Source organism: Scylla paramamosain, chromosome 45 (assembly GCF_035594125.1).
Source record: "Scylla paramamosain isolate STU-SP2022 chromosome 45, ASM3559412v1, whole genome shotgun sequence".
Taxonomy (NCBI): Eukaryota; Metazoa; Arthropoda; class Malacostraca; order Decapoda; family Portunidae; genus Scylla; species Scylla paramamosain.
Genome location: NC_087195.1, coordinates 5,674,806 through 5,702,500, shown reverse-complemented (window position 1 = coordinate 5,702,500; position 27,695 = coordinate 5,674,806). Strand labels below are relative to the sequence as shown.

General features: G+C 37.9%; 1 protein-coding gene and 2 long non-coding RNA genes across 19 annotated transcripts in view; all 3 read left to right on the top strand.

Annotated features, from left to right (window-relative positions):
* LOC135094319 (uncharacterized) overlaps positions 1–18,215 on the top strand; it is an 18,427-nt gene extending 212 nt beyond the window's left edge. Inside the window, exons 1-6 of one of the 3 annotated variants that reach the window (XR_010263733.1) lie at positions 1–27; positions 2,103–2,207; positions 2,507–2,677; positions 16,314–16,408; positions 16,741–16,914; positions 18,075–18,215. The exon at positions 1–27 is cut by the window's left edge and continues 212 nt beyond it. This is a non-coding gene — a long non-coding RNA (uncharacterized LOC135094319). Of the gene's footprint in view, positions 28–2,102; positions 2,208–2,506; positions 2,678–6,462; positions 6,708–8,764; positions 8,866–12,132; positions 12,374–14,444; positions 14,547–16,313; positions 16,409–16,740; positions 16,915–18,074 lie in introns of those variants that run through there. The other 2 variants (XR_010263732.1, XR_010263734.1) reach the window with 2 other exon arrangements.
* LOC135094320 (uncharacterized) lies at positions 3,328–4,913 on the top strand. Its single transcript, XR_010263735.1, has 2 exons — positions 3,328–3,586; positions 4,782–4,913. It is a non-coding gene; the product is annotated as an uncharacterized LOC135094320 (long non-coding RNA).
* Positions 18,216–19,570: 1,355 nt separating the features above from the next.
* On the top strand, positions 19,571–26,342 carry LOC135094274 (uncharacterized). 15 transcript variants are annotated; one of them, XM_063994254.1, is made up of 7 exons: positions 19,869–19,941; positions 21,882–21,985; positions 22,275–22,342; positions 22,431–22,445; positions 24,429–24,523; positions 24,872–25,045; positions 26,199–26,342. In XM_063994254.1, exons 1-6 carry the CDS (start codon positions 19,884–19,886, stop codon positions 24,985–24,987), a joined length of 456 nt encoding a protein of 151 aa, XP_063850324.1. In that variant the 5' UTR covers positions 19,869–19,883; the 3' UTR covers positions 24,988–25,045; positions 26,199–26,342. The 15 variants fall into 15 exon arrangements, 2 of the variants coding, with proteins under 2 accessions (XP_063850325.1, XP_063850324.1); XR_010263713.1 differs by lacking the exon at positions 19,869–19,941 and adding an exon at positions 19,571–19,813 and having other exon boundaries at positions 22,275–22,445; XR_010263715.1 differs by lacking the exons at positions 19,869–19,941; positions 22,431–22,445 and adding an exon at positions 19,572–19,813.
* Positions 26,343–27,695: the final 1,353 nt, after the last annotated feature.

Genomic DNA, 27,695 nt, shown 5'->3' with positions numbered 1-27,695 from the left:
GTGAGGGCCAGCAGGGCTGTAACAGTGGTAAGTGAGCCACCCACCACTTGTCCAGCCAGGGAGTTTGCACAGTTTATTGTAACAGGCGACAACTCTGATGGTGTTGTTCTTTATAGTGACTCCGTGTCACGCACAACAACACACAGGACGCTCTGGTGAATTTTGTTTTTATTTATTTTTCAGTGTTTATTTTTAAGCCTCACATTTCACATTTTCTGCTGTTAGGGATATACTTGTGACAACATGCCACGGTGCTACAAACGGTCCCCACCTCCAGGACAAAATGCACACGAAATAATCACAACAGAAATTTAAAAAACGCAAAAATTCCGTTTTAGCCAGTGATATCAGCTGAGGAGGAGGCAGCCTTCCCCCATTTATCCCCCAATATCTGCTTCATCTCTCCCTTATTGTAAGCCAAACATATAACAAAGTAGAGACACATGACTGGGCTTTCATATCCGCTAGCTAGGTATATCCGCCATTGCATGTTTGGGTGTGATGGAAGAATAACAGGCAAAATAGATGTTGCCTACAAGGGCCGCCATGGTCGCTCGCTACCTGTTCCAGCCTGTCCGTTCCAATATTTTTTTTTTTAAATATTTTCTTAACCTCTTTATTCTGCTTGTATAGTATGTTTTTATGGTTTATGAAAATATTTAGTTGCTTTAGAAGTGTTTTGCTTGGTTCTGTTAAGGAAATGTGTTGAATTTACCGTTGTTTTTAACGTAAATATAGGCTCGTTTTCCGCTGTTTTTTTTACATACCCCGGTAAGTCACTTTTTTATTTCAAGCTGTAATTACGTCCTCGTTGATTCAAAAAATCGCTTATGATTTTTAAAGTGTTTCTTTGTTCCTGTTGAGTTAATTAAGTGGACTTTAAAATGGTTTATGTCCCCGTTAAAAGTTGTTATTATAACATTTTTTGTATTATTATTTCTCTATTTCAGTATGTAACTAACTTTTTATTGTTTTAAAAAATAGTTCATATTTTTTAAAGTGTCTTATCTTCTTGTTAAGTGAAAATGGGTGGACTTTTCAGTGGTTTTTAATCGTGTTTAGGTTCCAACACTTTTTTTTACACATTTGTTTTTTTTATTTGTGTACTTGTGGTTCTAGGTAACTTTTTGATTCTTTAAAAAGATAGTTCGTATTTTTAAAAATTTTTAGAATTCCTGGAAACTCAAATTTTGTGGGCTGTTCAATGATTTTAATGGTGTGGAATGTTGCAAACATTTTTTTTCATATTTCATTTGGATATATTTTAAATACTATGAAAGCTAGAGGTGTTATAATATTATGAATATTAGTTAAAGTATTTGTCAAGTCAGAATATATAAAGCATTCGAGCCTAGCTCTATTTTTTCTAGGGGTCAATTTCAAAATGAAATCCGTTACGATACGTATATTTACGTGACGTCATCAACGACCTGGGAGCTGGATCCGCTCCTCTGTCCTCATCAATATTTAACGTTCCTGGTGTGTTCTGGTATGCCTGAGGTGTGTTTTTGGGAGTTTTAAATGTTTTTCGGTCTGTTTCGGATGACTGAGTGTGGTTTGTGGTGTTTTAAGTGTTTTTAGCTGTTTTGGATGAGTTTGGGTGTGTTTTGGGTGGGTACAGCTGTCGTTTGGGTGTTTGTGGGTGTTTTAGGTGAGTTTGAATGTGTTTTGAGTGTGTTTATGGGATATTTTAGGTGAGTTTGATTTTTGGAGTGTTTTAGTTCGTGTTAGGGTGTTTTAGGTGTGTGTGATGGTAATTTGGTGATTTTTCTATGTGTTTATGATGTTTTGAGGGTGTTTTAGGGGTATTTTGGTGTGTTTAAAGGTTTTTTATGGTCCTCTAAAGCAGCTTAGTGTATGTGGAGTATGTTTGGGGATGTTTTAGTGTGTTTTAATGTGTTTTGTTGTAATAGAAGTTGCTTTAAGAGTGTATTTTGAGATGTTGTAGGCTTGTTGGAGATGAGTATTATTGGTGTTATGGTAGAGGCGGAGTGCTTGAGGTAAGATAAAAGATTGTGTGGTGTTTTGGTGAGGCGTTGCGATGGTAGGAGTGTGTCAAGGGTGTTATAACGTGTGTTGTGATGCAATCCTTTTCTTTTCAGACACAAATGTAGAGACACGAGACAGAAAAGCAGGAAACACCACCACCTCCAAAGCCACCATCACCACCACCACCAGGACAGTGGAAGAAAGGGAACAGACAAGCAGTGAGTGTTGAAAATAACTAATTAAATGCTCTTGTCTTTTATTATCTTGAGTATAAAATGATTAGGAATCTGACAGGATCTCTCTCTCTCTCTCTCTCTCTCTCTCTCTCTCTCTCTCTCTCTCTCTCTCTCTCTCTCTCTCTCTCTCTCTCTCTCTCTCTCTCTCTCTCTCTCTCTCTCTCTCTCTCTCTCTCTCTCTCTGAGACACACACACTACCACTTAACCTTAACCTAGCTTAACCTAACCTAACCCAACCAAAACAAGCCAAACCCTACCCAAACCTCCCCTCAACCCACAGGCACTGATGGGCGTGGCGTTCATCACGGTCTTCACTGGGCGGACTGTAGGGGCCGTGTCTTCTCACTGGTGAAGTACTGGCTGGTTCATTGCCTCTGTTGTCTACGCACTCACTCTTCCTGTGGCTAACAAACTATTATCTTCTCACTTCTTCCAGGAATTGCTGCCTGAGGTGTGTGTGTGTGTGTGTGTGTGTGTGTGTGTGTGTGTGTGTGTGTGTGTGTGTGTGCAGCAGCAGCCATCATCATCATGTACATGGGCTGATGATGATTGTTCCTGCTTTCATCCTCATTGGGGCTAGCTAGACCAACCAGGGGCTGTACTCTGGGCTGACGCTGCATGCCATAGGTGGGTCTGGAGGGGCTGAGATAATGAATGACTTAAGTAAATACACAGGAATACTTAAAAAAGGTTTGTATACACACAAACCATTACAAACACTAGGTAATGCTGATATACACACACAATTAAGACTGTTATACACTTAGAAACACACAGTAATATCTGCTAAGTTTCGTATATACTTAGAAACGCATACAAACACTTGCTAATGATGGTATACACACATAAACCTATAAGAGATGCTGGTTTATTTTCAGAAATCTATAAACATATTAGGTATGGCTAGTATACACAAATCAATACTTATATTAGGAATGTGTTAAATGATTGAGATGACTAATTTTCTCTCTCTCTCTCTCTCTCTCTCTCTCTCTCTCTCTCTCTCTCTCTCTCTCTCTCTCTCTCTCTCTCTCTCTCTCTCTCTCTCTCTCTCTCTCTCTCTCTCTCTCTCTCTCTCTCTCTCTCTCTCTCTCTCTCAGACACACACACAGTCACTTAACCTTAACCTAGCTTAACCAAACCTAACCCAGCCAAAACAAGTCAAACCCTATCCCTCAACCCACAGGTACTGATGGGTGTGGCATTCAGCAGAGGCTTCACCACTGGGCCGACTGTGGGGGCTGCGTTCTCCCGCTGCAGAAGTTGTTTCTTCTTCATGGCCTCAGCTGTCTACGCACTTAGTGTTGCTATAGCTAACATACTGTTCTTTGCTCTCTTCTTCCAGGAATTGCTGCCTGAGGTGACTCTGTGTGTGTGTGTGTGTGTGTGTGTGTGTGTGTGTGTGTGTGTGTGTGTGTGTGTGTGTGTCCATGCAGGAACCATCATCATCAGGCACAGGGGCTGATGATGATTGTTCCTGCTTTCATCCTCATTGGGGCTAGCCAGGCCAACCTGGTGCTGTACTCTGGGCTGATGCTGCATGCCATAGGTGGGTCTGGAGGGGCTGGGATAATGAGTGACTTAAGTAAATACACAAATACTTAAAAAGGCTTGTATACACACAAAACATTACAAACTCTAGCTAATGCTGATATACACACGCAAACTTGTATACAAACAATATTATATACTGAGAAACACATATAAATACTATCTAAGGCTGGTATACACACACAAACTTGTATACACAGGCATACACTGAGAAAGGCATACAAATACCATGAGATGCTGGTATATGCTCAGAAATCTATACACATTATGCACAAATCTATACATATATTAGGAATGTATATTGAATGAATGAGATGACTAGTACTCTCTTTGTGTTTTGGGCTGTTAAAGGTGTTTTTGGATACATTTTAGGTGAGCACTGGTGTGCATTGTGTGGATATGGGTGTTTCTTGGTGCTTTAGATGGGTCTGGATGTTTTTTTGAGTTGTTTTAATTGGGTTTGTGGGGCGTTTTGTGATGTTTCATTGTGTTTTAAATGTGTTTGGAGAAATTTTGGTGCTTTTTTGATGTGTTTAGGATACTTTGCGGACATAATGGTTTGTTTAGGTGTGTTTTAAGATGCTAGAAAGTAGCTCGGTCTGTGTTGGGTGTGTTTAGTGGTATTTTGGAGATGTTTTGGTGTGTTTTAAGCAATTTTAGTGCGATAGAAATTGCTTTGGTGTGTTTTGGTGAAGTAGTCATGATGGATATGAGTATTGGGGGTGTGAGGGTAGAGGCGGGGTGTTTGAGGTAAGATTAAAGATTCTGGGGTGTTTTGGGGAGGGGCTGCGATGGTAGAAGCGTGTCAGGGGTGTTATGGCGTGTGTTGTGATACATGAAGGTATTTGATGCAAGTGTGGGGGACATCAGAGTCTGAAGGGGGCGTTGTGGTGTAGGGGTGCGAGCAGGGGAGGTACTGGAGGTAGTAGGGGTGGGTGGGAGATAAATAGAGATGTACACATTAGATAGGCATTGATTCACTAATACAATCCTTTTCTTTACAGGTACAAATGTATAGAGACAAGATGGAAAAGCAGGAAGACTACCACCACCACCACCACCATCATCACACCAGGACAGTGGAAGAAGGGGTAGAGACAGACAGTGAAAGTTGAAAAAATAAATAATTAATTGCTTCTTGTCTTTTATTGTCTTGAGCATGAAATTATTGTATGACGACACTCTCTATCTCTCTCTCTCTCTCTCTCTCTCTCTCTCTCTCTCTCTCTCTCTCTCTCTCTCTCTCTCTCTCTCTCTCTCTCTCTCTCTCTCTCTCTCTCTCTCTCTTTGTCACACACACACACACGCAGACGAGGACAGAGAGGCAACTAAAGAAAGTCAGAGAGAGAGAGAGAGAAGTGTATTTAAGTAATTATCTTCAATTACCACAACACATACACGCGCGCGTGCGCACACATTCATGTACGTTTACCTAAGGAGGGTTACATCACAGTAAGTGTGTGTGTGTCTATTTGGTATTTCTCGTGGGCGGAGCTTTTTAATGGAGGAGAGAGAGAGAGTGTGTGTTTATTTACTGTCTAAATGTTTACGATATTGAGAAAACTCAGTTTTTTTTTTTTTTTTTTTTATGGTATACTAATGTTACTTGAAATACGCAGACTTATTTGTACATGAATGTTTCCCAGAATTGTCCAGCAGGTGACCCTATCAGTAGCACCTCACCTACCATGAAACACACAGTGGTAGCCTTCCAAACACTTACTAATTTTTAATGGCGCAAATATATCTAAAAGTTTAATAATAACAGCAATAATATATATATATATATATATATATATATATATATATATATATATATATATATATATATATATATATATATATATATATATATAGATAGATAGATATATATCTACATATATATATATATATATATATATATATATATATATATATATATATATATATATATATATATATATATATATATATACCCTGGAACTCCCTGCCTGCTTCTGTATTTCCACCTTCCTATGACTTGAATTCCTTCAAGAGGGAAGTTTCAAGACACTTATTCATCAATTTTTTACCACTGCTTTGACCCTTTTATGGGACTGGCATTTCAGTGGGCATATTTTTTTTATTTGATTTTTGTTGCCTTTGGCCATAAAAAAAAAATATATATATATATATATAAAAATATATATATATATATATATATATATATATATATATATATATATATATATATATATATATATATATATATATATATATATATATATATATATATATATATATATATATATATATATATATATATATATATATATATATATATATATATATATATATATATATATATATATATATATATATATATGGGAATTATTATTATCTTTTTTTTTATGCAATATGGTAAAGACTTGATAATGATAAGTTGAGAGATAACGCAGTATTAATGCGAGGCTTTAAGTCACACAAGCTTTTAAGGACTTCATGTTACGCCACACAAGGCATGAGACACTGCAGTGTTAGCGCCGCCAGAACCACTTTGAATTTGGCGCTTGAATTAGTAATTTATAAATACTCTGACGATTACAGTTATATCGTCTTAGAATTTATTTTCTGCGTTTTCATTTTATTATATTTATTTTTTCATAAATCTGTTACAATATGAGAGTAGTTGGTGCTTGTTATTGGAATGGAGAAATGTTTTGTGGATATGTTTAGGTGCGTAGTGCGAGGCACTGGCTGGCAGGGAGAGGAAGGAAGCAGGCGTCAGAGAGGAAGTGACTGTGTTCAAGGGGTACCATGAGCTGCTGCTTTATTTAACCTGGATTTTCGCTCAACAAGACAGTGACACGGGCCGTGGCTGCCTTCATGTGCTGGTGCAAGCTTGGTGCCTGCCGGGAGGTGCCTGGGAGGGCCGGTAGCAGCTGGTGAGGGCCAGCAAGGCTGTAACAGTGGTAAGTGAGCCACCCACCACTTGTCCAGCCAGGGAGTTTGCACAGTTTATCGTAACAGGCGACAACTCTGATGGTGTTGTTCTTTATAGTGACTCCGTGTCACGCACAACAACACACAGGACGCTCTGGTGAATTTTTTATTTTTTTATTTTTCAGTGTTTATTTTTAAGCCTCATATTTCACATTTTCTGCTGTTACGGATATACTTGTGACAACATGCCACTGTGCTACAAACGGTCCCCACCTCCAGGACAAAATGCACACGAAATAATCACAACAGAAATTTAAAAAAACGCAAAAATTCCGTTTTAGCCAGTGATATCAGCTGAGGAGGAGGCAGCCTTCCCCCATTTATCCCCCAATATCTGCTTCATCTCTCCCTTATTGTAAGCCAAACATATAACAAAGTAGGGACACATGACTGGGCTTTCATATCCGCTAGCTAGGTATATCCGCCATTGCATGTTTGGGTGTGATGAAAGAATAACAGGCAAAATAGATGTTGCCTACAAGGGCGGCCATGATGGGTCGCTACCTGTTTCAGCCTGTCCGTTCCAATATTTTTTTAATATTTTCTTAACTTCTTTATTCTGATTTTATAGTATGTTTTTATGGTTTATAAAAATATTTAGTTGCTTTAGAAGTGTTTTGCTTGGTTCTGTTAAGGAAATGTGTTGAATTTACCGTTGTTTTTAACGTAAATATAGGCTCGTTTTCCGCTGTTTTTTTACATACCCTGGTAAGTCACTTTTTTATTTCAAGCTGTAATTACGTCCTCGTTGTTTTAAAAAATCGCTTATGATTTTTAAAGTGTTTCTTTGTTCCTGTTGAGTTAATTAAGTGGACTTTAAAATGGTTTATGGTCCCGTTAAAAGTTGTTATTATAACATTTTTTTGTATTATTTTTCTCTATTTCAGTATGTAACTAACTTTTTATTGTTTTAAAAAATAGTTCATATTTTTTAAAGTGTCTTATCTTCTTGTTAAGTGAAAATGGGTGGACTTTTCAGTGGTTTTTAATCGTGTTTAGGTTCCAACACTTTTTTTTTACACATTTGTTTTTTATTTGTTTACTTGTGGTTCTAGGTAACTTTTGATTCTTTAAAAAGATAGTTCGTATTTTTTAATTTTTTTAGAATTCCTGTAAACTCAAAATTTGTGGGCTGTTCAATGATTTTAATGGTGTGGAATGTTGCAACATTTTTTTTCATATTTCATTTGGATATATTTTAAATACTATGAAAGCTAGAGGTGTTATAATATTATGAATATTAGTTAAAGTATTTGTCAAGTCAGAATATATAAAGCATTCGAGCTTAGCTCTATTTTTTCTAGGGGTCAATTTCAAAATGAAATCCGTTACGATACGTATATTTACGTGACGTCATCAACGACCTGGGAGCTGGATCCGCTCCTCTGTCCTCATCAATATTTAACGTTCTTGGTGTGTTTTGGTATGCCTGAGGTGTGTTTTTGGGAGTTTTAAATGTTTTTCGGTCTGTTTCGGATGACTGGGTGTGGTTTGTGGTGTTTTAAGTGTTTTTAGCTGTTTTGGATGAGTTTTGGGTGAGTACAGCTGTCGTTTGGGTGTTTGTGGGTGTTTTAGGTGAGTTTGAATGTGTTTTGAGTGTGTTTATGGGATATTTTAGGTGAGTTTGATTTTTGGAGTGTTTTAGTTCGTGTTAGGGTGTTTTAGGTGTGTGTGATTGTAATTTGGTGATTTTTCTATGTGTTTATGATGTTTTGAGGGTGTTTTAGGGGTATTTTGGTGTGTTTAAAGGTGTTTTATGGTCCTCTAAAGCAGCTTAGTATGTGTGGAGTATGTTTGGGGATGTTTTGGTGTGTTTTAATGTGTTTTGTTGTAATAGAAGTTGCTTTAAGGGTGTATTTTGAGATGTTGTAGGCTTGTTGGAGATGAGTATTATTGGTGTTATGGTAGAGGCGGAGTGCTTGAGGTAAGATAAAAGATTGTGTGGTGTTTTGGTGAGGCGTTGCGATGGTAGGAGTGTGTCAAGGGTGTTATAACATGTGTTGTGATGCAATCCTTTTCTTTTCAGACACAAATGTAGAGACACGAGACAGAAAAGCAGGAACACCACCACCTCCAAAGCCACCACCACCACCACCAGGACAGTGGAAGAAAGGGAACAGACAAGCAGTGAGTGTTGAAAATAACTAATTAAATGCTTTTTGTCTTTTATTATCTTTTATTATTTTGGTGTGTTTAAAGGTGTTTTAAAGTCCTAGAAAGCATGATGATGAGGAATATGACAGGATCTCTCTCTCTCTCTCTCTCTCTCTCTCTCTCTCTCTCTCTCTCTCTCTCTCTCTCTCTCTCTCTCTCTCTCTCTCTCTCTCTCTCTCTCTCTCTCTCTCTCTCTCTCTCTCTCTCTCTCACATATATATCCTTTGTCTATCTGTGTTACTCATATTTTCTGTCGTTGTTTCTCTTTATTTTTCTTTCTGTCTCTCCCAAACCTCAGTACACCCTTCCTGTCTTCCTACACCTAAGGACACCCCACCTGTCTGCTCCTAGACCTTAACACACCCTGTCTGGCTCCTGCATCTTATTAAACTATTCCTGTGTGTCCCCCTTCACCTCAATAAACCCTGTCTACTTTCCCTGTCTGATTTCTGTCCCACCTTAATACACCCTGTCTGTCCCTTTGCCGTAATACATCTTTTCTGTCCTATACACCTCAATACACCCTGCCCTGCCTGTCTCATCTCTATATTTATCTATTTATATTTATATTTAGTGTTCCTTTTGTGTTTTGCAATGTTTTGATCAGTTTTGGATGTGTTTTGGAGTTTTGGGTGTTTTAAGTGTGTTTTAGGCTGTTTGGATGAGTTTGTGTGTGTTTTGGGGTGTTATAAAATTGTTTTGGATGACTTTGTGTGTGTTTTGGGGTGTTTTAAGTGTGTTTTTAGTTCCTTTACATGAGTTTGTATGTATTTTGGTGTTTTAAGAATGTTTTAAGCTTTTTTGGATGAGTTTATGTGTGTTTTGAGGTGTTTTAAGTATGTTTTGGATTCTTTCAGATGAATTTGTGTTTTGGGGTGTTTAATATGTTTTAATCTATTTTGGATGTGTTAGGGTGTGTTTTGTGGTGTTTTAAGTGTGTTTTTGGTTGTTTTCCATTGTTTGGGTTTGTTTTGTGGTATTTTAAGTGTTTTTTTGGTTGTTTTGGATGTGTTTGGGTGTGTTTTGTGGTGTTTTAAGTGTTTTTTTGGTTGTTTTGGATGTGTTTGGGTGTGTTTTGTGGTGTTTTAAGTGTTTTTGGTTGTTTTGGATGAGTTTGGGTGTGTTTTGTGGTGTTTTAAGTGTGTTTTTGGTTGTTTTGGATGAGGTTGGGTGTGTTTTGTTGTGTTTTAAGTGTGTTTTTGGTTGTTTTGGATGAGTTTGGGTGTGCTTTCCGTGGGTACAGGTGTGGTTTAGATGGGTGTGGGTGTGTTTCTGGGTGTTTTAGGTGGTTTGAATGTGTTTTGGGTGTGTTTTTGGGATATTTTAGGTGGGTTTGTGTGATTTTTGGAGTATTATAGTTTGTTTTAAAGTGCTTTAGGTGTGTTTGATGGTAATTTGGTGATTTTTCTGTGTTTAGCATGTTTTAGGGGTGTTTTGGTGTGTTTAGGAGTCTTTTAAGGTCCATGAAAGTAGGTTGGTGTGTGTTTGGTGTGTTTATGGATATTTTAGTCTGTTTTAATGTGTTTTCTTGTAATAGAAATTGCTTTGGCGTGTTTTTTGAGATGTTGTAGGCATGTTGGAAATAAGTGTTATGGGTGTTATGGTAGAGGCGGAGTGTTTGAGGCAAGATAAAAGATTGTGTGGTGTTTTGGTGAGGCGCTGCGATGGTAGAAGTGTGTCAGGGGTGTTATAGTGTGTGTTGTGATACAATCCTTTTCTTTTCAGACACAAATGTAGAGAGACACGACATAAAAGCAGGAAGACCACCACCACCACCACCACTTTCATCATGACACTGGAAAAAAGGGTAGAGACAAGTGGTGAGTGTTGAAAATAACTAATTAAATGCTTGTTGTCTTTTATTGTCTTGAGTATATAATGATTAGGAATCTGAGGGGATTCTCTCTCTCTCTCTCTCTCTCTCTCTCTCTCTCTCTCTCTCTCTCTCTCTCTCTCTCTCTCTCTCTCTCTCTCTCTCTCTCTCTCTCTCTCTCTCTCTCTCTCTCTCTCTCTCTCTCTCTCTCTCTCTCTCTCTCTCTCTCTCTCTCTCTTGTCACACACACACACACACACGCAGACGAGGACAGACAGGCAACTAAAGAAAGTCAGAGAAAGAGACAGAAAGTGTATTTAAGTAATTATCTTCAATTACCACAACACATACACGCGCGCGCGCGCACACACATTCATGTACGTTTACCTAAGGAGGGTTACATCACAGTAAGTGTGTGTGTGTCTATTTGGTATTTCTCGTGGGGCGGAGCTTTTTAATGGAGGAGAGAGAGAGAGAGAGTGTGTGTTTATTTACTGTCTAAATGTTTACGATATTGAGAAAACTCAGTTTTTTTTTTTTTTTTATGGTATACTAATGTTACTTGGAAATACGCAGACTTATTTGTACATGAATGTTTCCCAGAATTGTCCAGCAGGTGACCCTATCAGTAGCACCCCACCCACCATGAAACACACAGTGGTAGCCTTCCAAACACTTACTAATTTTTAATGGCGCAAATTTATCTAAAAGTTTAATAATAACAGCAATAATATATATATATATATATATATATATATATATATATATATATATATATATATATATATATATATATATATATAACTCTGGAACTCCCTGCCTGCTTCTGTATTTCCACCTTCCTATGACTTGAATTCCTTCAAGAGGGAAGTTTCAAGACACTTATTCATCAATTTTTTACCACTGCTTTGACCCTTTTATGGGACTGGCATTTCAGTGGGCATATTTTTTTTATTTGATTTTTGTTGCCTTTTTGGCCATAAAAAAAATAAAATATATATATATATATATATATATATATATATATATATATATATATATATATATATATATATATATATATATATATATATATATATATGGGAATTATTATTATCTTTTTTTTTTATGCAGTATGGTAAAGACTTGATAATGATAAGTTGAGAGATAACGCAGTATTAATGCGAGGCTTTAATTCACACAAGCTTTTAAGGACTTCATGTTACGCCACACAAGGCATGAGACACTGCAGTGTTAGCGCCGCCAGAATCACTTTGAATTTGGCGCTTGAATTAGTAATTTATAAATACTCTGACGATTACTGTTATATCGTCTTAGAATTTATTTTCTGCGTTTCCATTTCATTATATTTATTTTTTCATAAGTCTGTTACAATATGAGAGTAGTTGGTGCTTTTTATTGGAATCAATAAGTGTTTTGTGGATATGTTTAGGTGCGTAGTGCGAGGCACTGGCTGGCAGGGAGAGGAAGGAAGCAGGCGTCAGAGAGGAAGTGACTGTGTTCAAGGGGTACCATGAGCTGCTGCTTTATTTAACCTGGATTTTCGCTCAACAAGACAGTGACACGGGCCGTGGCTGCCTTCATGTGCTGGTGCAAGCTTGGTGCCTGCCGGGAGGTGCCTGGGAGGGCTGGTAGCAGCTGGTGAGGGCCAGCAAGGCTGTAACAGTGGTAAGTGAGCCACCCACCACTTGTCCAGCCAGGGAGTTTGCACAGTTTATTGTAACAGGCGACAACTCTGATGGTGTTGTTCTTTATAGTGACTCCGTGTCACGCACAACAACACACAGGACGCTCTGGTGAATTTTTTATTTTTTTATTTTTCAGTGTTTATTTTTAAGCCTCATATTTCACATTTTCTGCTGTTAGGGATATACTTGTGACAACATGCCACGGTGCTACAAACGGTCCCCACCTCCAGGACAAAATGCACACGAAATAATCACAACAGAAATTAAAAAAACGCAAAAATTCCGTTTTAGCAGCCAGTGATATCAGCTGAGGAGGAGGCAGCCTTCCCCCATTTATCCCCCAATATCTGCTTCATCTCTCCCTTATTGTAAGCCAAACATATAACAAAGTAGAGACACATGACTGGGCTTTCATATCCGCTAGCTAGGTATATCCGCCATTGCATGTTTGGGTGTGATGAAAGAATAACAGGCAAAATAGATGTTGCCTACAAGGGCGGCCATGATGGGTCGCTACCTGTTTCAGCCTGTCCGTTCCAATATTTTTTTTTAAATATTTTCTTAACTTCTTTATTCTGCTTTTATAGTATGTTTTTATGGTTTATAAAAATATTTAGTTGCTTTAGAAGTGTTTTGCTTGGTTCTGTTAAGGAAATGTGTTGAATTTACCGTTGTTTTTAACGTAAATATAGGCTCGTTTTCCGCTGTTTTTTTTACATACCCCGGTAAGTCACTTTTTTATTTCAAGCTGTAATTACGTCCTCGTTGTTTTAAAAAATCGCTTATGATTTTTAAAGTGTTTCTTTGTTCCTGTTGAGTTAATTAAGTGGACTTTAAAATGGTTTATGGTCCCGTTAAAAGTTGTTATTATAACATTTTTTGTATTATTATTTCTCTATTTCAGTATGTAACTAACTTTTTATTGTTTTAAAAAATAGTTCATATTTTTTAAAGTGTCTTATCTTCTTGTTAAGTGAAAATGGGTGGACTTTTCAGTGGTTTTTAATCGTGTTTAGGTTCCAACACTTTTTTTACACATTTGTTTTTTATTTGTTTACTTGTGGTTCTAGGTAACTTTTGATTCTTTAAAAAGATAGTTCGTATTTTTAATTTTTTTTAGAATTCCTGTAAACTCAAAATTTGTGGGCTGTTCAATGATTTTAATGGTGTGGAATGTTGCAACATTTTTTTTCATATTTCATTTGGATATATTTTAAATACTATGAAAGCTAGAGGTGTTATAATATTATGAATATTAGTTAAAGTATTTGTCAAGTCAGAATATATAAAGCATTCGAGCCTAGCTCTATTTTTTCTAGGGGTCAATTTCAAAATGAAATCCGTTACGATACGTATATTTACGTGACGTCATCAACGACCTGGGAGCTGGATCCGCTCCTCTGTCCTCATCAATATTTAACGTTCCTGGTGTGTTTTGGTATGCCTGAGGTGTGTTTTTGGGAGTTTTAAATGTTTTTCGGTCTGTTTCGGATGACTGGGTGTGGTTTGTGGTGTTTTAAGTGTTTTTAGCTGTTTTGGATGAGTTTGGGTGTGTTTTGGGTGGGTACAGCTGTCGTTTGGGTGTTTGTGGGTGTTTTAGGTGAGTTTGAATGTGTTTTGAGTGTGTTTATGGGATATTTTAGGTGAGTTTGATTTTTGGAGTGTTTTAGTTCGTGTTAGGGTGTTTTAGGTGTGTGTGATGGTAATTTGGTGATTTTTCTATGTGTTTATGATGTTTTGAGGGTGTTTTAGGGGTATTTTGGTGTGTTTAAAGGTGTTTTATGGTCCTCTAAAGCAGCTTAGTGTGTGTGGAGTATGTTTGGGGATGTTTTGGTGTGTTTTAATGTGTTTTGTTGTAATAGAAGTTGCTTTAAGAGTGTATTTTGAGATGTTGTAGGCTTGTTGGAGATGAGTATTATTGGTGTTATGGTAGAGGTGGAGTGCTTGAGGTAAGATAAAAGATTCTGTGGTGTTTTGGTGAGGCGTTGCGATGGTAGGAGTGTGTCAAGGGTGTTATAACGTGTGTTGTGATGCAATCCTTTTCTTTTCAGACACAAATGTAGAGACACGAGACAGAAAAGCAGGAAACACCACCACCTCCAAAGCCACCACCACCATCACCAGGACAGTGGAAGAAAGGGAACAGACAAGCAGTGAGTGTTGAAAATAACTAATTAAATGCTCTTTGTCTTTTATTATCTTTTATTATTTTGGTGTGTTTAAAGGTGTTTTAAAGTCCTTGAAAGCATGATGATGAGGAATATGACAGGATCTCTCTCTCTCTCTCTCTCTCTCTCTCTCTCTCTCTCTCTCTCTCTCTCTCTCTCTCTCTCTCTCTCTCTCTCTCTCTCTCTCTCTCTCTCTCTCTCTCTCTCTCTCTCTCTCTCTCTCTCTCTCTCTCTCTCACATATATATCCTTTGTCTATCTGTGTTACTCATATTTTCTGTCGTTGTTTCTCTTTATTTTTCTTTCTGTCTCTCCCAAACCTCAGTACACCCTTCCTGTCTTCCTACACCTAAGGACACCCCACCTGTCTGCTCCTAGACCTTAACACACCCTGTCTGGCCCCTGCATCTTATTAAACTATTCCTGTGTGTCCCCCTCTCACCTCAATAAACCCTGTCTACTTTCCCTGTCTGATTTCTGTCCCACCTTAATACACCCTGTCTGTCCCTTTGCCGTAATACATCTTTTCTGTCCTATACACCTCAATACACCCTGCCCTGCCTGTCTCATCTCTATATTTATCTATTTATATTTATATTTAGTGTTCCTTTTGTGTTTTGCAATGTTTTGATCAGTTTTGGATGTGTTTTGGTGTTTTGGGTGTTTTAAGTGTGTTTTAGGCTGTTTGGATGAGTTTGTGTGTGTTTTGGGGTGTTGTAAAATTGTTTTGGATGACTTTGTGTGTGTTTTGGGGTGTTTTAAGTGTGTTTTTAGTTCCTTTACATGAGTTTGTATGTATTTTGGTGTTTTAAGAATGTTTTAAGCTTTTTTGGATGAGTTTGTGTGTTTTGAGGTGTTTTAAGTATGTTTTGGATTCTTTCAGATGAGTTTGTGTTTTGGGGTGTTTAATATGTTTTAATCTATTTTGGATGTGTTAGGGTGTGTTTTGTGGTATTTTAAGTGTTTTTTTGGTTGTTTTGCATTGTTTGGGTTTGTTTTGTGGTATTATAAGTGTTTTTTTGGTTGTTTTGGATGTGTTTGGGTGTGTTTTGTGGTGTTTTAAGTGTTTTTTTGGTTGTTTTGGATGTGTTTGGGTGTGTTTTGTGGTGTTTTAAGTGTTTTTGGTTGTTTTGGATGAGTTTGGGTGTGTTTTGTGGTGTTTTAAGTGTGTTTTTGGTTGTTTTGGATGAGGTTGGGTGTGTTTTGTTGTGTTTTAAGTGTGTTTTTGGTTGTTTTGGATGAGTTTGGGTGTGCTTTCCGTGGGTACAGGTGTGGTTTAGATGGGTGTGGGTGTGTTTCTGGGTGTTTTAGGTGGTTTGAATGTGTTTTGGGTGTGTTTTTGGGATATTTTAGGTGGGTTTGTGTGATTTTTGAAGTATTATAGTTTGTTTTAAAGTGCTTTAGGTGTGTTTGATGGTAATTTGGTGATTTTTCTGTGTTTAGCATGTTTTAGGGGTGTTTTGGTGTGTTTAGGAGTCTTTTAAGGTCCATGAAAGTAGGTTGGTGTGTGTTTGGTGTGTTTATGGATATTTTAGTCTGTTTTAATGTGTTTTCTTGTAATAGAAATTGCTTTGGGGTGTTTTTTGAGATGTTGTAGGCATGTTGGAAATAAGTGTTAGGAGTGTTAAGGTAGAGGCGGAGTGTTTGAGGCAAGATAAAAGATTGTGTGGTGTTTTGGTGAGGCGCTGCGATGGTAGAATTCTGTGTCAGGGGTGTTATAGGGTGTGTTGTGATACAATTTTTTTCATTTCAGACACAAATGTAGAGAGACAAGACATAAAAGCAGGAAGACCACCACCACCACCACCACTTTCATCATGACACTGGAAAAAAGGGTAGAGACAAGTGGTGAGTGTTGAAAATAACTAATTAAATGCTTGTTGTCTTTTATTGTCTTGAGTATATAATGATTAGGAATCTGAGAGGATTCTCTCTCTCTCTCTCTCTCTCTCTCTCTCTCTCTCTCTCTCTCTCTCTCTCTCTCTCTCTCTCTCTCTCTCTCTCTCTCTCTCTCTCTCTCTCTCTCTCTCTCTCTCTCTCTCTCTCTCTCTCTCTCTCTCTCTCTCTCTCTCTCTCTCTCTCTCTCTCTCTCAGACACACACACAGTCACTTAACCTTAACCTAGCTTAACCAAACCTAACCCAGCCAAAACAAGTCAAACCCTATCCCTCAACCCACAGGTACTGATGGGTGTGGCATTCGGCACAGGCTTCACCACTGGGCCGACTGTGGGGGCTGCGTTCTCCCGCTGCAGAAGTAGTTTCTTCTTCATGGCCTCAGCTGTCTACGCACTTAGTGTTGCTATAGCTAACATACTGTTCTTTGCTCTCTTCTTCCTGGAATTGCTGCCTGAGGTGACTCTGTGTGTGTGTGTGTGTGTGTGTGTGCATGCAGGAACCATCATCATCAGGCACAGGGGCTGATGATGATTGTTCCTGCTTTCATCCTCATTGGGGCTAGCCAGGCCAACCTGGTGCTGTACTCTGGGCTGACGCTGCATGCCATAGGTGGGTCTGGAGGGGCTGGGATAATGAGTAACTTAAGTAAATACACAAATACTTAAAAAAGGCTTGTATACACACAAAACATTACAAACTCTAGCTAATGCTGATATACACACGCAAACTTGTATACAAACAATATTATATACTGAGAAACACATATAAATACTATCTAAGGCTGGTATACACACACAAACTTGTATACACAGGCATACACTGAGAAAGGCATACAAATACCATGAGATGCTGGTATATGCTCAGAAATCTATACACATTATGCACAAATCTATACATATATTAGGAATGTATATTGAATGGATGAGATGACTAGTACTCTCTTTGTGTTTTGGGCTGTTAAAGGTGTTTTTGGATACATTTTAGGTGAGCACTGGTGTGCATTGTGTGGATATGGGTGTTTCTTGGTGCTTTAGATGGGTCTGGATGTTTTTTTGGGTTGTTTTAATTGGGTTTGTGGGGCGTTTTGTGATGTTTCATTGTGTTTTAAATGTGTTTGGAGAAATTTTGGTGCTTTTTTGATGTGTTTAGGATACTTTGCGGACATAATGGTTTGTTTAGGTGTGTTTTAAGATGCTAGAAAGTAGCTCGGTCTGTGTTGGGTGTGTTTAGTGGTATTTTGGAGATGTTTTGGTGTGTTTTAAGCAATTTTAGTGCGATAGAAATTGCTTTGGTGTGTTTTGGTGAAGTAGTCATGATGGATATGAGTATTGGGGGTGTGAGGGTAGAGGCGGGGTGTTTGAGGTAAGATTAAAGATTCTGGGGTGTTTTGGGGAGGGGCTGCGATGGTAGAAGCGTGTCAGGGGTGTTATGGCGTGTGTTGTGATACATGAAGGTATTTGATGCAAGTGTGGGGGACATCAGAGTCTGAAGGGGGCGTTGTGGTGTAGGGGTGCGAGCAGGGGAGGTACTGGAGGTAGTAGGGGTGGGTGGGAGATAAATAGAGATGTACACATTAGATAGGCATTGATTCACTAATACAATCCTTTTCTTTACAGATACAAATGTATAGAGACAAGATGGAAAAGCAGGAAGACTACCACCACCACCACCACCACCACCACCATCATCACACCAGGACAGTGGAAGAAGGGGTAGAGACAGACAGTGAAAGTTGAAAAAATAAATAATTAATTGCTTCTTGTCTTTTATTGTCTTGAGTATGAAATTATTGTATGACGACACTCTCTCTCTCTCTCTCTCTCTCTCTCTCTCTCTCTCTCTCTCTCTCTCTCTCTCTCTCTCTCTCTCTCTCTCTCTTTGTCACACACACACACACACACACACACACACACGCAGACGAGGACAGACAGGCAACTAAAGAAAGTCAGAGAGAGAGAGAGAAAGTGTATTTAAGTAATTATCTTCAATTACCACAACACATACACGCGCGCGCGCACACACATTCATGTACGTTTACCTAAGGAGGGTTACATCACAGTAAGTGTGTGTGTGTCTATTTGGTATTTCTCGTGGGCGGAGCTTTTTAATGGAGGAGAGAGAGAGAGAGAGTGTGTGTTTATTTACTGTCTAAATGTTTACGATATTGAGAAAACTCAGTTTTTTTCTTTTTTTTTTTTATGGTATACTAATGTTACTTGAAATACGCAGACTTATTTGTACATGAATGTTTCCCAGAATTGTCCAGCAGGTGACCCTATCAGTAGCACCTCACCCACCATGAAACACACAGTGGTAGCCTTCCAAACACTTACTAATTTTTAATGGCGCAAATATATCTAAAAGTTTAATAATAACAGCAATAATATATATATATATATATATATATATATATATATATATATATATATATATATATATATATATATATATATATATATATATATATAAATAAACTCTGGAACTCCCTGCCTGCTTCTGTATTTCCACCTTCCTATGACTTGAATTCCTTCAAGAGGGAAGTTTCAAGACACTTATTCATCAATTTTTTACCACTGCTTTGACCCTTTTATGGGACTGGCATTTCAGTGGGCATATTTTTTTTATTTGATTTTTGTTGCCTTTGGCCATAAAAAAAAAAAAAAATATATATATATATATATATATATATATATATATATATATATATATATATATATATATATATATATATATATATATATATATATATATATATATATATATATATATGGGAATTATTATTATCTTTTTTTTTATGCAATATGGTAAAGACTTGATAATGATAAGTTGAGAGATAACGCAGTATTAATGCGAGGCTTTAAGTCACACAAGCTTTTAAGGACTTCATGTTACGCCACACAAGGCATGAGACACTGCAGTGTTAGCGCCGCCAGAACCACTTTGAATTTGGCGCTTGAATTAGTAATTTATAAATACTCTGACGATTACAGTTATATCGTCTTAGAATTTATTTTCTGCGTTTCCATTTTATTATATTTATTTTTTCATAAGTCTGTTACAATATGAGAGTAGTTGGTGCTTTTTATTGGAATCAATAAGTGTTTTGTGGATATGTTTAGGTGCGTAGTGCGAGGCACTGGCTGGCAGGGAGAGGAAGGAAGCAGGCGTCAGAGAGGAAGTGACTGTGTTCAAGGGGTACCATGAGCTGCTGCTTTATTTAACCTGGATTTTCGCTCAACAAGACAGTGACACGGGCCGTGGCTGCCTTCATGTGCTGGTGCAAGCTTGGTGCCTGCCGGGAGGTGCCTGGGAGGGCCGGTAGCAGCTGGTGAGGGCCAGCAAGGCTGTAACAGTGGTAAGTGAGCCACCCACCACTTGTCCAGCCAGGGAGTTTGCACAGTTTATTGTAACAGGCGACAACTCTGATGGTGTTGTTCTTTATAGTGACTCCGTGTCACGCACAACAACACACAGGACGCTCTGGTGAATTTTGTTTTTATTTATTTTTCAGTGTTTATTTTTAAGCCTCATATTTCACATTTTCTGCTGTTAGGGATATACTTGTGACAACATGCCACGGTGCTACAAACGGTCCCCACCTCCAGGACAAAATGCACACGAAATAATCACAACAGAAATAAAAAAAAACGCAAAAATTCCGTTTTAGCCAGTGATATCAGCTGAGGAGGAGGCAGCCTTCCCCCATTTATCCCCCAATATCTGCTTCATCTCTCCCTTATTGTAAGCCAAACATATAACAAAGTAGAGACACATGACTGGGCTTTCATATCCGCTAGCTAGGTATATCCGCCATTGCATGTTTGGGTGTGATGAAAGAATAACAGGCAAAATAGATGTTGCCTACAAGGGCGGCCATGATGGGTCGCTACCTGTTTCAGCCTGTCCGTTCCAATATTTTTTTAATATTTTCTTAACTTCTTTATTCTGCTTTTATAGTATGTTTTTATGGTTTATAAAAATATTTAGTTGCTTTAGAAGTGTTTTGCTTGGTTCTGTTAAGGAAATGTGTTGAATTTACCGTTGTTTTTAACGTAAATATAGGCTCGTTTTCCGCTGTTTTTTTTACATACCCCGGTAAGTCACTTTTTTATTTCAAGCTGTAATTACGTCCTCGTTGTTTTAAAAAATCGCTTATGATTTTTAAAGTGTTTCTTTGTTCCTGTTGAGTTAATTAAGTGGACTTTAAAATGGTTTATGGTCCCGTTAAAAGTTGTTATTATAACATTTTTTGTATTATTATTTCTCTATTTCAGTATGTAACTAACTTTTTATTGTTTTAAAAAATAGTTCATATTTTTTAAAGTGTCTTATCTTCTTGTTAAGTGAAAATGGGTGGACTTTTCAGTGGTTTTTAATCGTGTTTAGGTTCCAACACTTTTTTTTTACACATTTGTTTTTTATTTGTTTACTTGTGGTTCTAGGTAACTTTTGATTCTTTAAAAAGATAGTTCGTATTTTTAAATTTTTTTAGAATTCCTGTAAACTCAAAATTTGTGGGCTGTTCAATGATTTTAATGGTGTGGAATGTTGCAACATTTTTTTTCATATTTCATTTGGATATATTTTAAATACTATGAAAGCTAGAGGTGTTATAATATTATGAATATTAGTTAAAGTATTTGTCAAGTCAGAATATATAAAGCATTCGAGCCTAGCTCTATTTTTTCTAGGGGTCAATTTCAAAATGAAATCCGTTACGATACGTATATTTACGTGACGTCATCAACGACCTGGGAGCTGGATCCGCTCCTCTGTCCTCATCAATATTTAACGTTCCTGGTGTGTTTTGGTATGCCTGAGGTGTGTTTTTGGGAGTTTTAAATGTTTTTCGGTCTGTTTCGGATGACTGGGTGTGGTTTGTGGTGTTTTAAGTGTTTTTAGCTGTTTTGGATGAGTTTGGGTGTGTTTTGGGTGGGTACAGCTGTCGTTTGGGTGTTTGTGGGTGTTTTAGGTGAGTTTGAATGTGTTTTGAGTGTGTTTATGGGATATTTTAGGTGAGTTTGATTTTTGGAGTGTTTTAGTTCGTGTTAGGGTGTTTTAGGTGTGTGTGATGGTAATTTGGTGATTTTTCTATGTGTTTATGATGTTTTGAGGGTGTTTTAGGGGTATTTTGGTGTGTTTAAAGGTGTTTTATGGTCCTCTAAAGCAGCTTAGTGTGTGTGGAGTATGTTTGGGGATGTTTTGGTGTGTTTTAATGTGTTTTGTTGTAATAGAAGTTGCTTTAAGAGTGTATTTTGAGATGTTGTAGGCTTGTTGGAGATGAGTATTATTGGTGTTATGGTAGAGGCGGAGTGCTTGAGGTAAGATAAAAGATTGTGTGGTGTTTTGGTGAGGCGTTGCGATGGTAGGAGTGTGTCAAGGGTGTTATAACGTGTGTTGTGATGCAATCCTTTTCTTTTCAGACACAAATGTAGAGACACGAGACAGAAAAGCAGGAACACCACCACCTCCAAAGCCACCATCACCACCACCACCAGGACAGTGGAAGAAAGGGAACAGACAAGCAGTGAGTGTTGAAAATAACTAATTAAATGCTCTTGTCTTTTATTATCTTGAGTATAAAATGATTAGGAATCTGACAGGATCTCTCTCTCTCTCTCTCTCTCTCTCTCTCTCTCTCTCTCTCTCTCTCTCTCTCTCTCTCTCTCTCTCTCTCTCTCTCTCTCTCTCTCTCTCTCTCTCTCTCTCTCTCTCTCTCAGACACACACACTACCACTTAACCTTAACCTAGCTTAACCTAACCTAACCCAACCAAAACAAGCCAAACCCTACCCAAACCTCCCCTCAACCCACAGGCACTGATGGGCGTGGCGTTCATCACGGTCTTCACTGGGCGGACTGTAGGGGCCGTGTCTTCTCACTGGTGAAGTACTGGCTCGTTCATTGCCTCTGTTGTCTACGCACTCACTCTTCCTGTGGCTAACAAACTATTATCTTCTCACTTCTTCCAGGAATTGCTGCCTGAGGTGTGTGTGTGTGTGTGTGTGTGTGTGTGTGTGTGTGTGTGTGTGTGTGTGTGTGTGTGTGTGTGTGTGTGTGCAGCAGCAGCCATCATCATCATGTACAGGGGCTGATGATGATTGTTCCTGCTTTCATCCTCATTGGGGCTAGCTAGACCAACCAGGGGCTGTACTCTGGGCTGACGCTGCATGCCATAGGTGGGTCTGGAGGGGCTGAGATAATGAATGACTTAAGTAAACACACAGGAATACTTAAAAAGGTTTGTATACACACAAACCATTACAAACACTAGGTAATGCTGATATACACACACAATTAAGACTGTTATACACTTAGAAACACACAGTAATATCTGCTAAGTTTCGTATATACTTAGAAACGCATACAAACACTTGCTAATGATGGTATACACACATAAACCTATAAGAGATGCTGGTTTATTTTCAGAAATCTATAAACATATTAGGTATGGCTAGTATACACAAATCAATACTTATATTAGGAATGTGTTAAATGATTGAGATGACTAATACTCTCTCTCTCTCTCTCTCTCTCTCTCTCTCTCTCTCTCTCTCTCTCTCTCTCTCTCTCTCTCTCTCTCTCTCTCTCTCTCTCTCTCTCTCTCTCTCTCTCTCTCTCTCTCTCTCTCTCTCTCTCATATATCCTTACTACACCCTGCCTGTCCCTTTGCCGTAATATACCATTTCTGTCCTATACACCTCAATACACCCTTCCCTGCCTGTGTCATCTCTTTATATTTATCTATTTATATTTATATTTAGTGTTCCTTTTGTGTTTTGCGATGTTTTGATCAGTTTTGAATGTGTTTTGGTGTTTTGGGTGTTTTAAGTGTGTTTTAAGCTGTTTGGATGAGTTTGTGTGTGTTTTGGAGTGTTTTAAAAGTGTTTTGGATCAGTTTGTGTGTGTTTAGGGGTGTTTTAAGTGTGTTTTTGGTTCCTTTAGATGAGTTTGTATGTGTTTTGATGTTTTAAGAATGTTTTGAGCTTTTTTGGATGAGTTCGTGTGTGTTTTGGGGTGTTTTAAGTATGTTTTGAGTTCTTTCAGATGAGTTTGTTTTGGGGTGTTTAATATGTTTTAAGCTATTTTGGATGAGTTTGGGTGTGTTTTGTGGTATTTTAAGTGTGTTTTTGGTTGTTTTGGATGAGTTTGGGTGTGTTTTGTGGTGTTTTAAGTGTGTTTTTTATTGTTTTGGATGTGTTTGTGTGTTTTGTGGTGTTTTAAGTGTGTTTTTTGGTTGTTTTGGATGAGTTTGGGTGTGTTTTGTGGTGTTTTAAGTGTGTTTTTGGTTGTTTTGCATGAGTTTGGGTGTTTTTTGTGGTGTTTTAACTGTGTTTTTTGGTTGTTTTGCATGAGTTTGGGTGTTTTTTGTGGTGTTTTAAGTGTGTTTTTGGTTGTTTTGGATGAGTTTGGATGTGTTTTGTGGTGTTTTAAGTGTGTTTTTGGTTGTTTTGGATGAGTTTGGGTGTGTTTTCCATGGGTACAGGTGTGGTTTAGATGGTCGTGGGTGTGTTTCTGGGTGTTTTAGGTGGTTTGAATGTGTTTTGGGTGTGTTTTTGGGATATTTTAGGTGGGTTTGTGTGATTTTTGGAGTATTATAGTTTGTTTTAAAGTGCTTTAGGTGTGTTTGATGGTAATTTGGTGATTTTTCTGTGTTTAGCATGTTTTAGGGGTGTTTTGGTGTGTTTAGGAGTCTTTTAAGGTCCATGAAAGTAGGTTGGTGTGTGTTTGGTGTGTTTATGGATATTTTAGTGTGTTTTAATGTGTTTTCTTGTAATAGAAATTGCTTTGGGGTGTTTTTTGAGATGTTGTAGGCATGTTGGAAATAAGTGTTAGGAGTGTTAAGGTAGAGGCGGAGTGTTTGAGGCAAGATAAAAGATTGTGTGGTGTTTTGGTGAGGCGCTGCGATGGTAGAAGTCTGTGTCAGGGGTGTTATAGTGTGTGTTGTGATACAATTTTTTTCATTTCAGACACAAATGTAGAGAGACAAGACATAAAAGCAGGAAGACCACCACCACCACCACCACTTTCATCATGACACTGGAAAAAAGGGTAGAGACAAGTGGTGAGTGTTGAAAATAACTAATTAAATGCTTGTTGTCTTTTATTGTCTTGAGTATATAATGATTAGGAATCTGAGAGGATTCTCTCTCTCTCTCTCTCTCTCTCTCTCTCTCTCTCTCTCTCTCTCTCTCTCTCTCTCTCTCTCTCTCTCTCTCTCTCTCTCTCTCTCTCTCTCTCTCTCTCTCTCTCTCTCTCTCTCTCTCTCTCTCTCTCTCTCTCTCTCTCTCTCTCTCTCTCTCTCTCTCTCTCTCTCTCTCTCTCAGACACACACACAGTCACTTAACCTTAACCTAGCTTAACCAAACCTAACCCAGCCAAAACAAGTCAAACCCTATCCCTCAACCCACAGGTACTGATGGATGTGGCATTCGGCACAGGCTTCACCACTGGGCCGACTGTGGGGGCTGCGTTCTCCCGCTGCAGAAGTTGTTTCTTCTTCATGGCCTCAGCTGTCTACGCACTTAGTGTTGCTATAGCTAACATACTGTTCTTTGCTCTCTTCTTCCTGGAATTGCTGCCTGAGGTGACTCTGTGTGTGTGTGTGTGTGTGCATGCAGGAACCATCATCATCAGGCACAGGGGCTGATGATGATTGTTCCTGCTTTCATCCTCATTGGGGCTAGCCAGGCCAACCTGGTGCTGTACTCTGGGCTGACGCTGCATGCCATAGGTGGGTCTGGAGGGGCTGGGATAATGAGTAACTTAAGTAAATACACAAATACTTAAAAAAGGCTTGTATACACACAAAACATTACAAACTCTAGCTAATGCTGATATACACACGCAAACTTGTATACAAACAATATTATATACTGAGAAACACATATAAATACTATCTAAGGCTGGTATACACACACAAACTTGTATACACAGGCATACACTGAGAAAGGCATACAAATACCATGAGATGCTGGTATATGCTCAGAAATCTATACACATTATGCACAAATCTATACATATATTAGGAATGTATATTGAATGAATGAGATGACTAGTACTCTCTTTGTGTCTTGGGCTGTTAAAGGTGTTTTTGGATACATTTTAGGTGAGCACTGGTGTGCATTGTGTGGATATGGGTGTTTCTTGGTGCTTTAGATGGGTCTGGATGTTTTTTTGGATGTTTTAATTGGGTTTGTGGGGCGTTTTGTGATGTTTCATTGTGTTTTAAATGTGTTTGGAGAAATTTTGGTGCTTTTTTGATGTGTTTAGGATACTTTGCGGACATAATGGTTTGTTTAGGTGTGTTTTAAGGTGCTAGAAAGTAGCTCGGTCTGTGTTGGGTGTGTTTAGTGGTATTTTGGAGATGTTTTGGTGTGTTTTAGGCAATTTTAGTGCGATAGAAATTGCTTTGGTGTGTTTTGGTGAAGTAGTCATGATGGATATGAGTATTGGGGGTGTGAGGGTAGAGGCGGGGTGTTTGAGGTAAGATAAAAGATTCTGGGGTGTTTTGGGGAGGGGCTGCGATGGTAGAAGCGTGTCACGGGTGTTATGGCGTGTGTTGTGATACATGAAGGTATTTGATGCAAGTGTGGGGGACATCAGAGTCTGAAGGGGGCGTTGTGGTGTAGGGGTGCGAGCAGGGGAGGTACTGGAGGTAGTAGGGGTGGGTGGGAGATAAATAGAGATGTACACATTAGATAGGCATTGATTCACTAATACAATCCTTTTCTTTACAGATACAAATGTATAGAGACAAGATGGAAAAGCAGGAAGACTACCACCACCACCACCACCACCACCACCACCATCATCACACCAGGACAGTGGAAGAAGGGGTAGAGACAGACAGTGAAAGTTGAAAAAATAAATAATTAATTGCTTCTTGTCTTTTATTGTCTTGAGTATGAAATTATTGTATGACGACACTCTCTCTCTCTCTCTCTCTCTCTCTCTCTCTCTCTCTCTCTCTCTCTCTCTCTCTCTCTCTCTCTCTCTCTCTCTCTCTCTCTCTCTCTCTCTCTCTCTCTCTCTCTTGTCACACACACACACACACACACACGCAGACGAGGACAGACAGGCAACTAAAGAAAGTCAGAGAGAGAGAGAGAAAGTGTATTTAAGTAATTATCTTCAATTACCACAACACATACACGCGCGCGCGCGCGCACACATTCATGTACGTTTACCTAAGGAGGGTTACATCACAGTAAGTGTGTGTGTGTCTATTTGGTATTTCTCGTGGGCGGAGCTTTTTAATGGAGGAGAGAGAGAGAGAGTGTGTGTTTATTTACTGTCTAAATGTTTACGATATTGAGAAAACTCAGTTTTTTTTTTTTTTTTTTTTTTTATGGTATACTAATGTTACTTGAAATACGCAGACTTATTTGTACATGAATGTTTCCCAGAATTGTCCAGCAGGTGACCCTATCAGTAGCACCTCACCCACCATGAAACACACAGTGGTAGCCTTCCAAACACTTACTAATTTTTAATGGCGCAAATATATCTAAAAGTTTAATAATAACAGCAATAATATATATATATATATATATATATATATATATATATATATATATATATATATATATATATATATATATATATATATATATATATATATATATATATATATATATATATATATATATATATATATATATATATATATATATATATATATAAATAAACTCTGGAACTCCCTGCCTGCTTCTGTATTTCCACCTTCCTATGACTTGAATTCCTTCAAGAGGGAAGTTTCAAGACACTTATTCATCAATTTTTTACCACTGCTTTGACCCTTTTATGGGACTGGCATTTCAGTGGGCATATTTTTTTTATTTGATTTTTGTTGCCTTTGGCCATAAAAAAAAAAATATATATATATATATATATATATATATATATATATATATATATATATATATATATATATATATATATATATATATATATATATATGGGAATTATTATTATCTTTTTTTTTATGCAATATGGTAAAGACTTGATAATGATAAGTTGAGAGATAACGCAGTATTAATGCGAGGCTTTAAGTCACACAAGCTTTTAAGGACTTCATGTTACGCCACACAAGGCATGAGACACTGCAGTGTTAGCGCCGCCAGAACCACTTTGAATTTGGCGCTTGAATTAGTAATTTATAAATACTCTGACGATTACAGTTATATCGTCTTAGAATTTATTTTCTGCGTTTCCATTTTATTATATTTATTTTT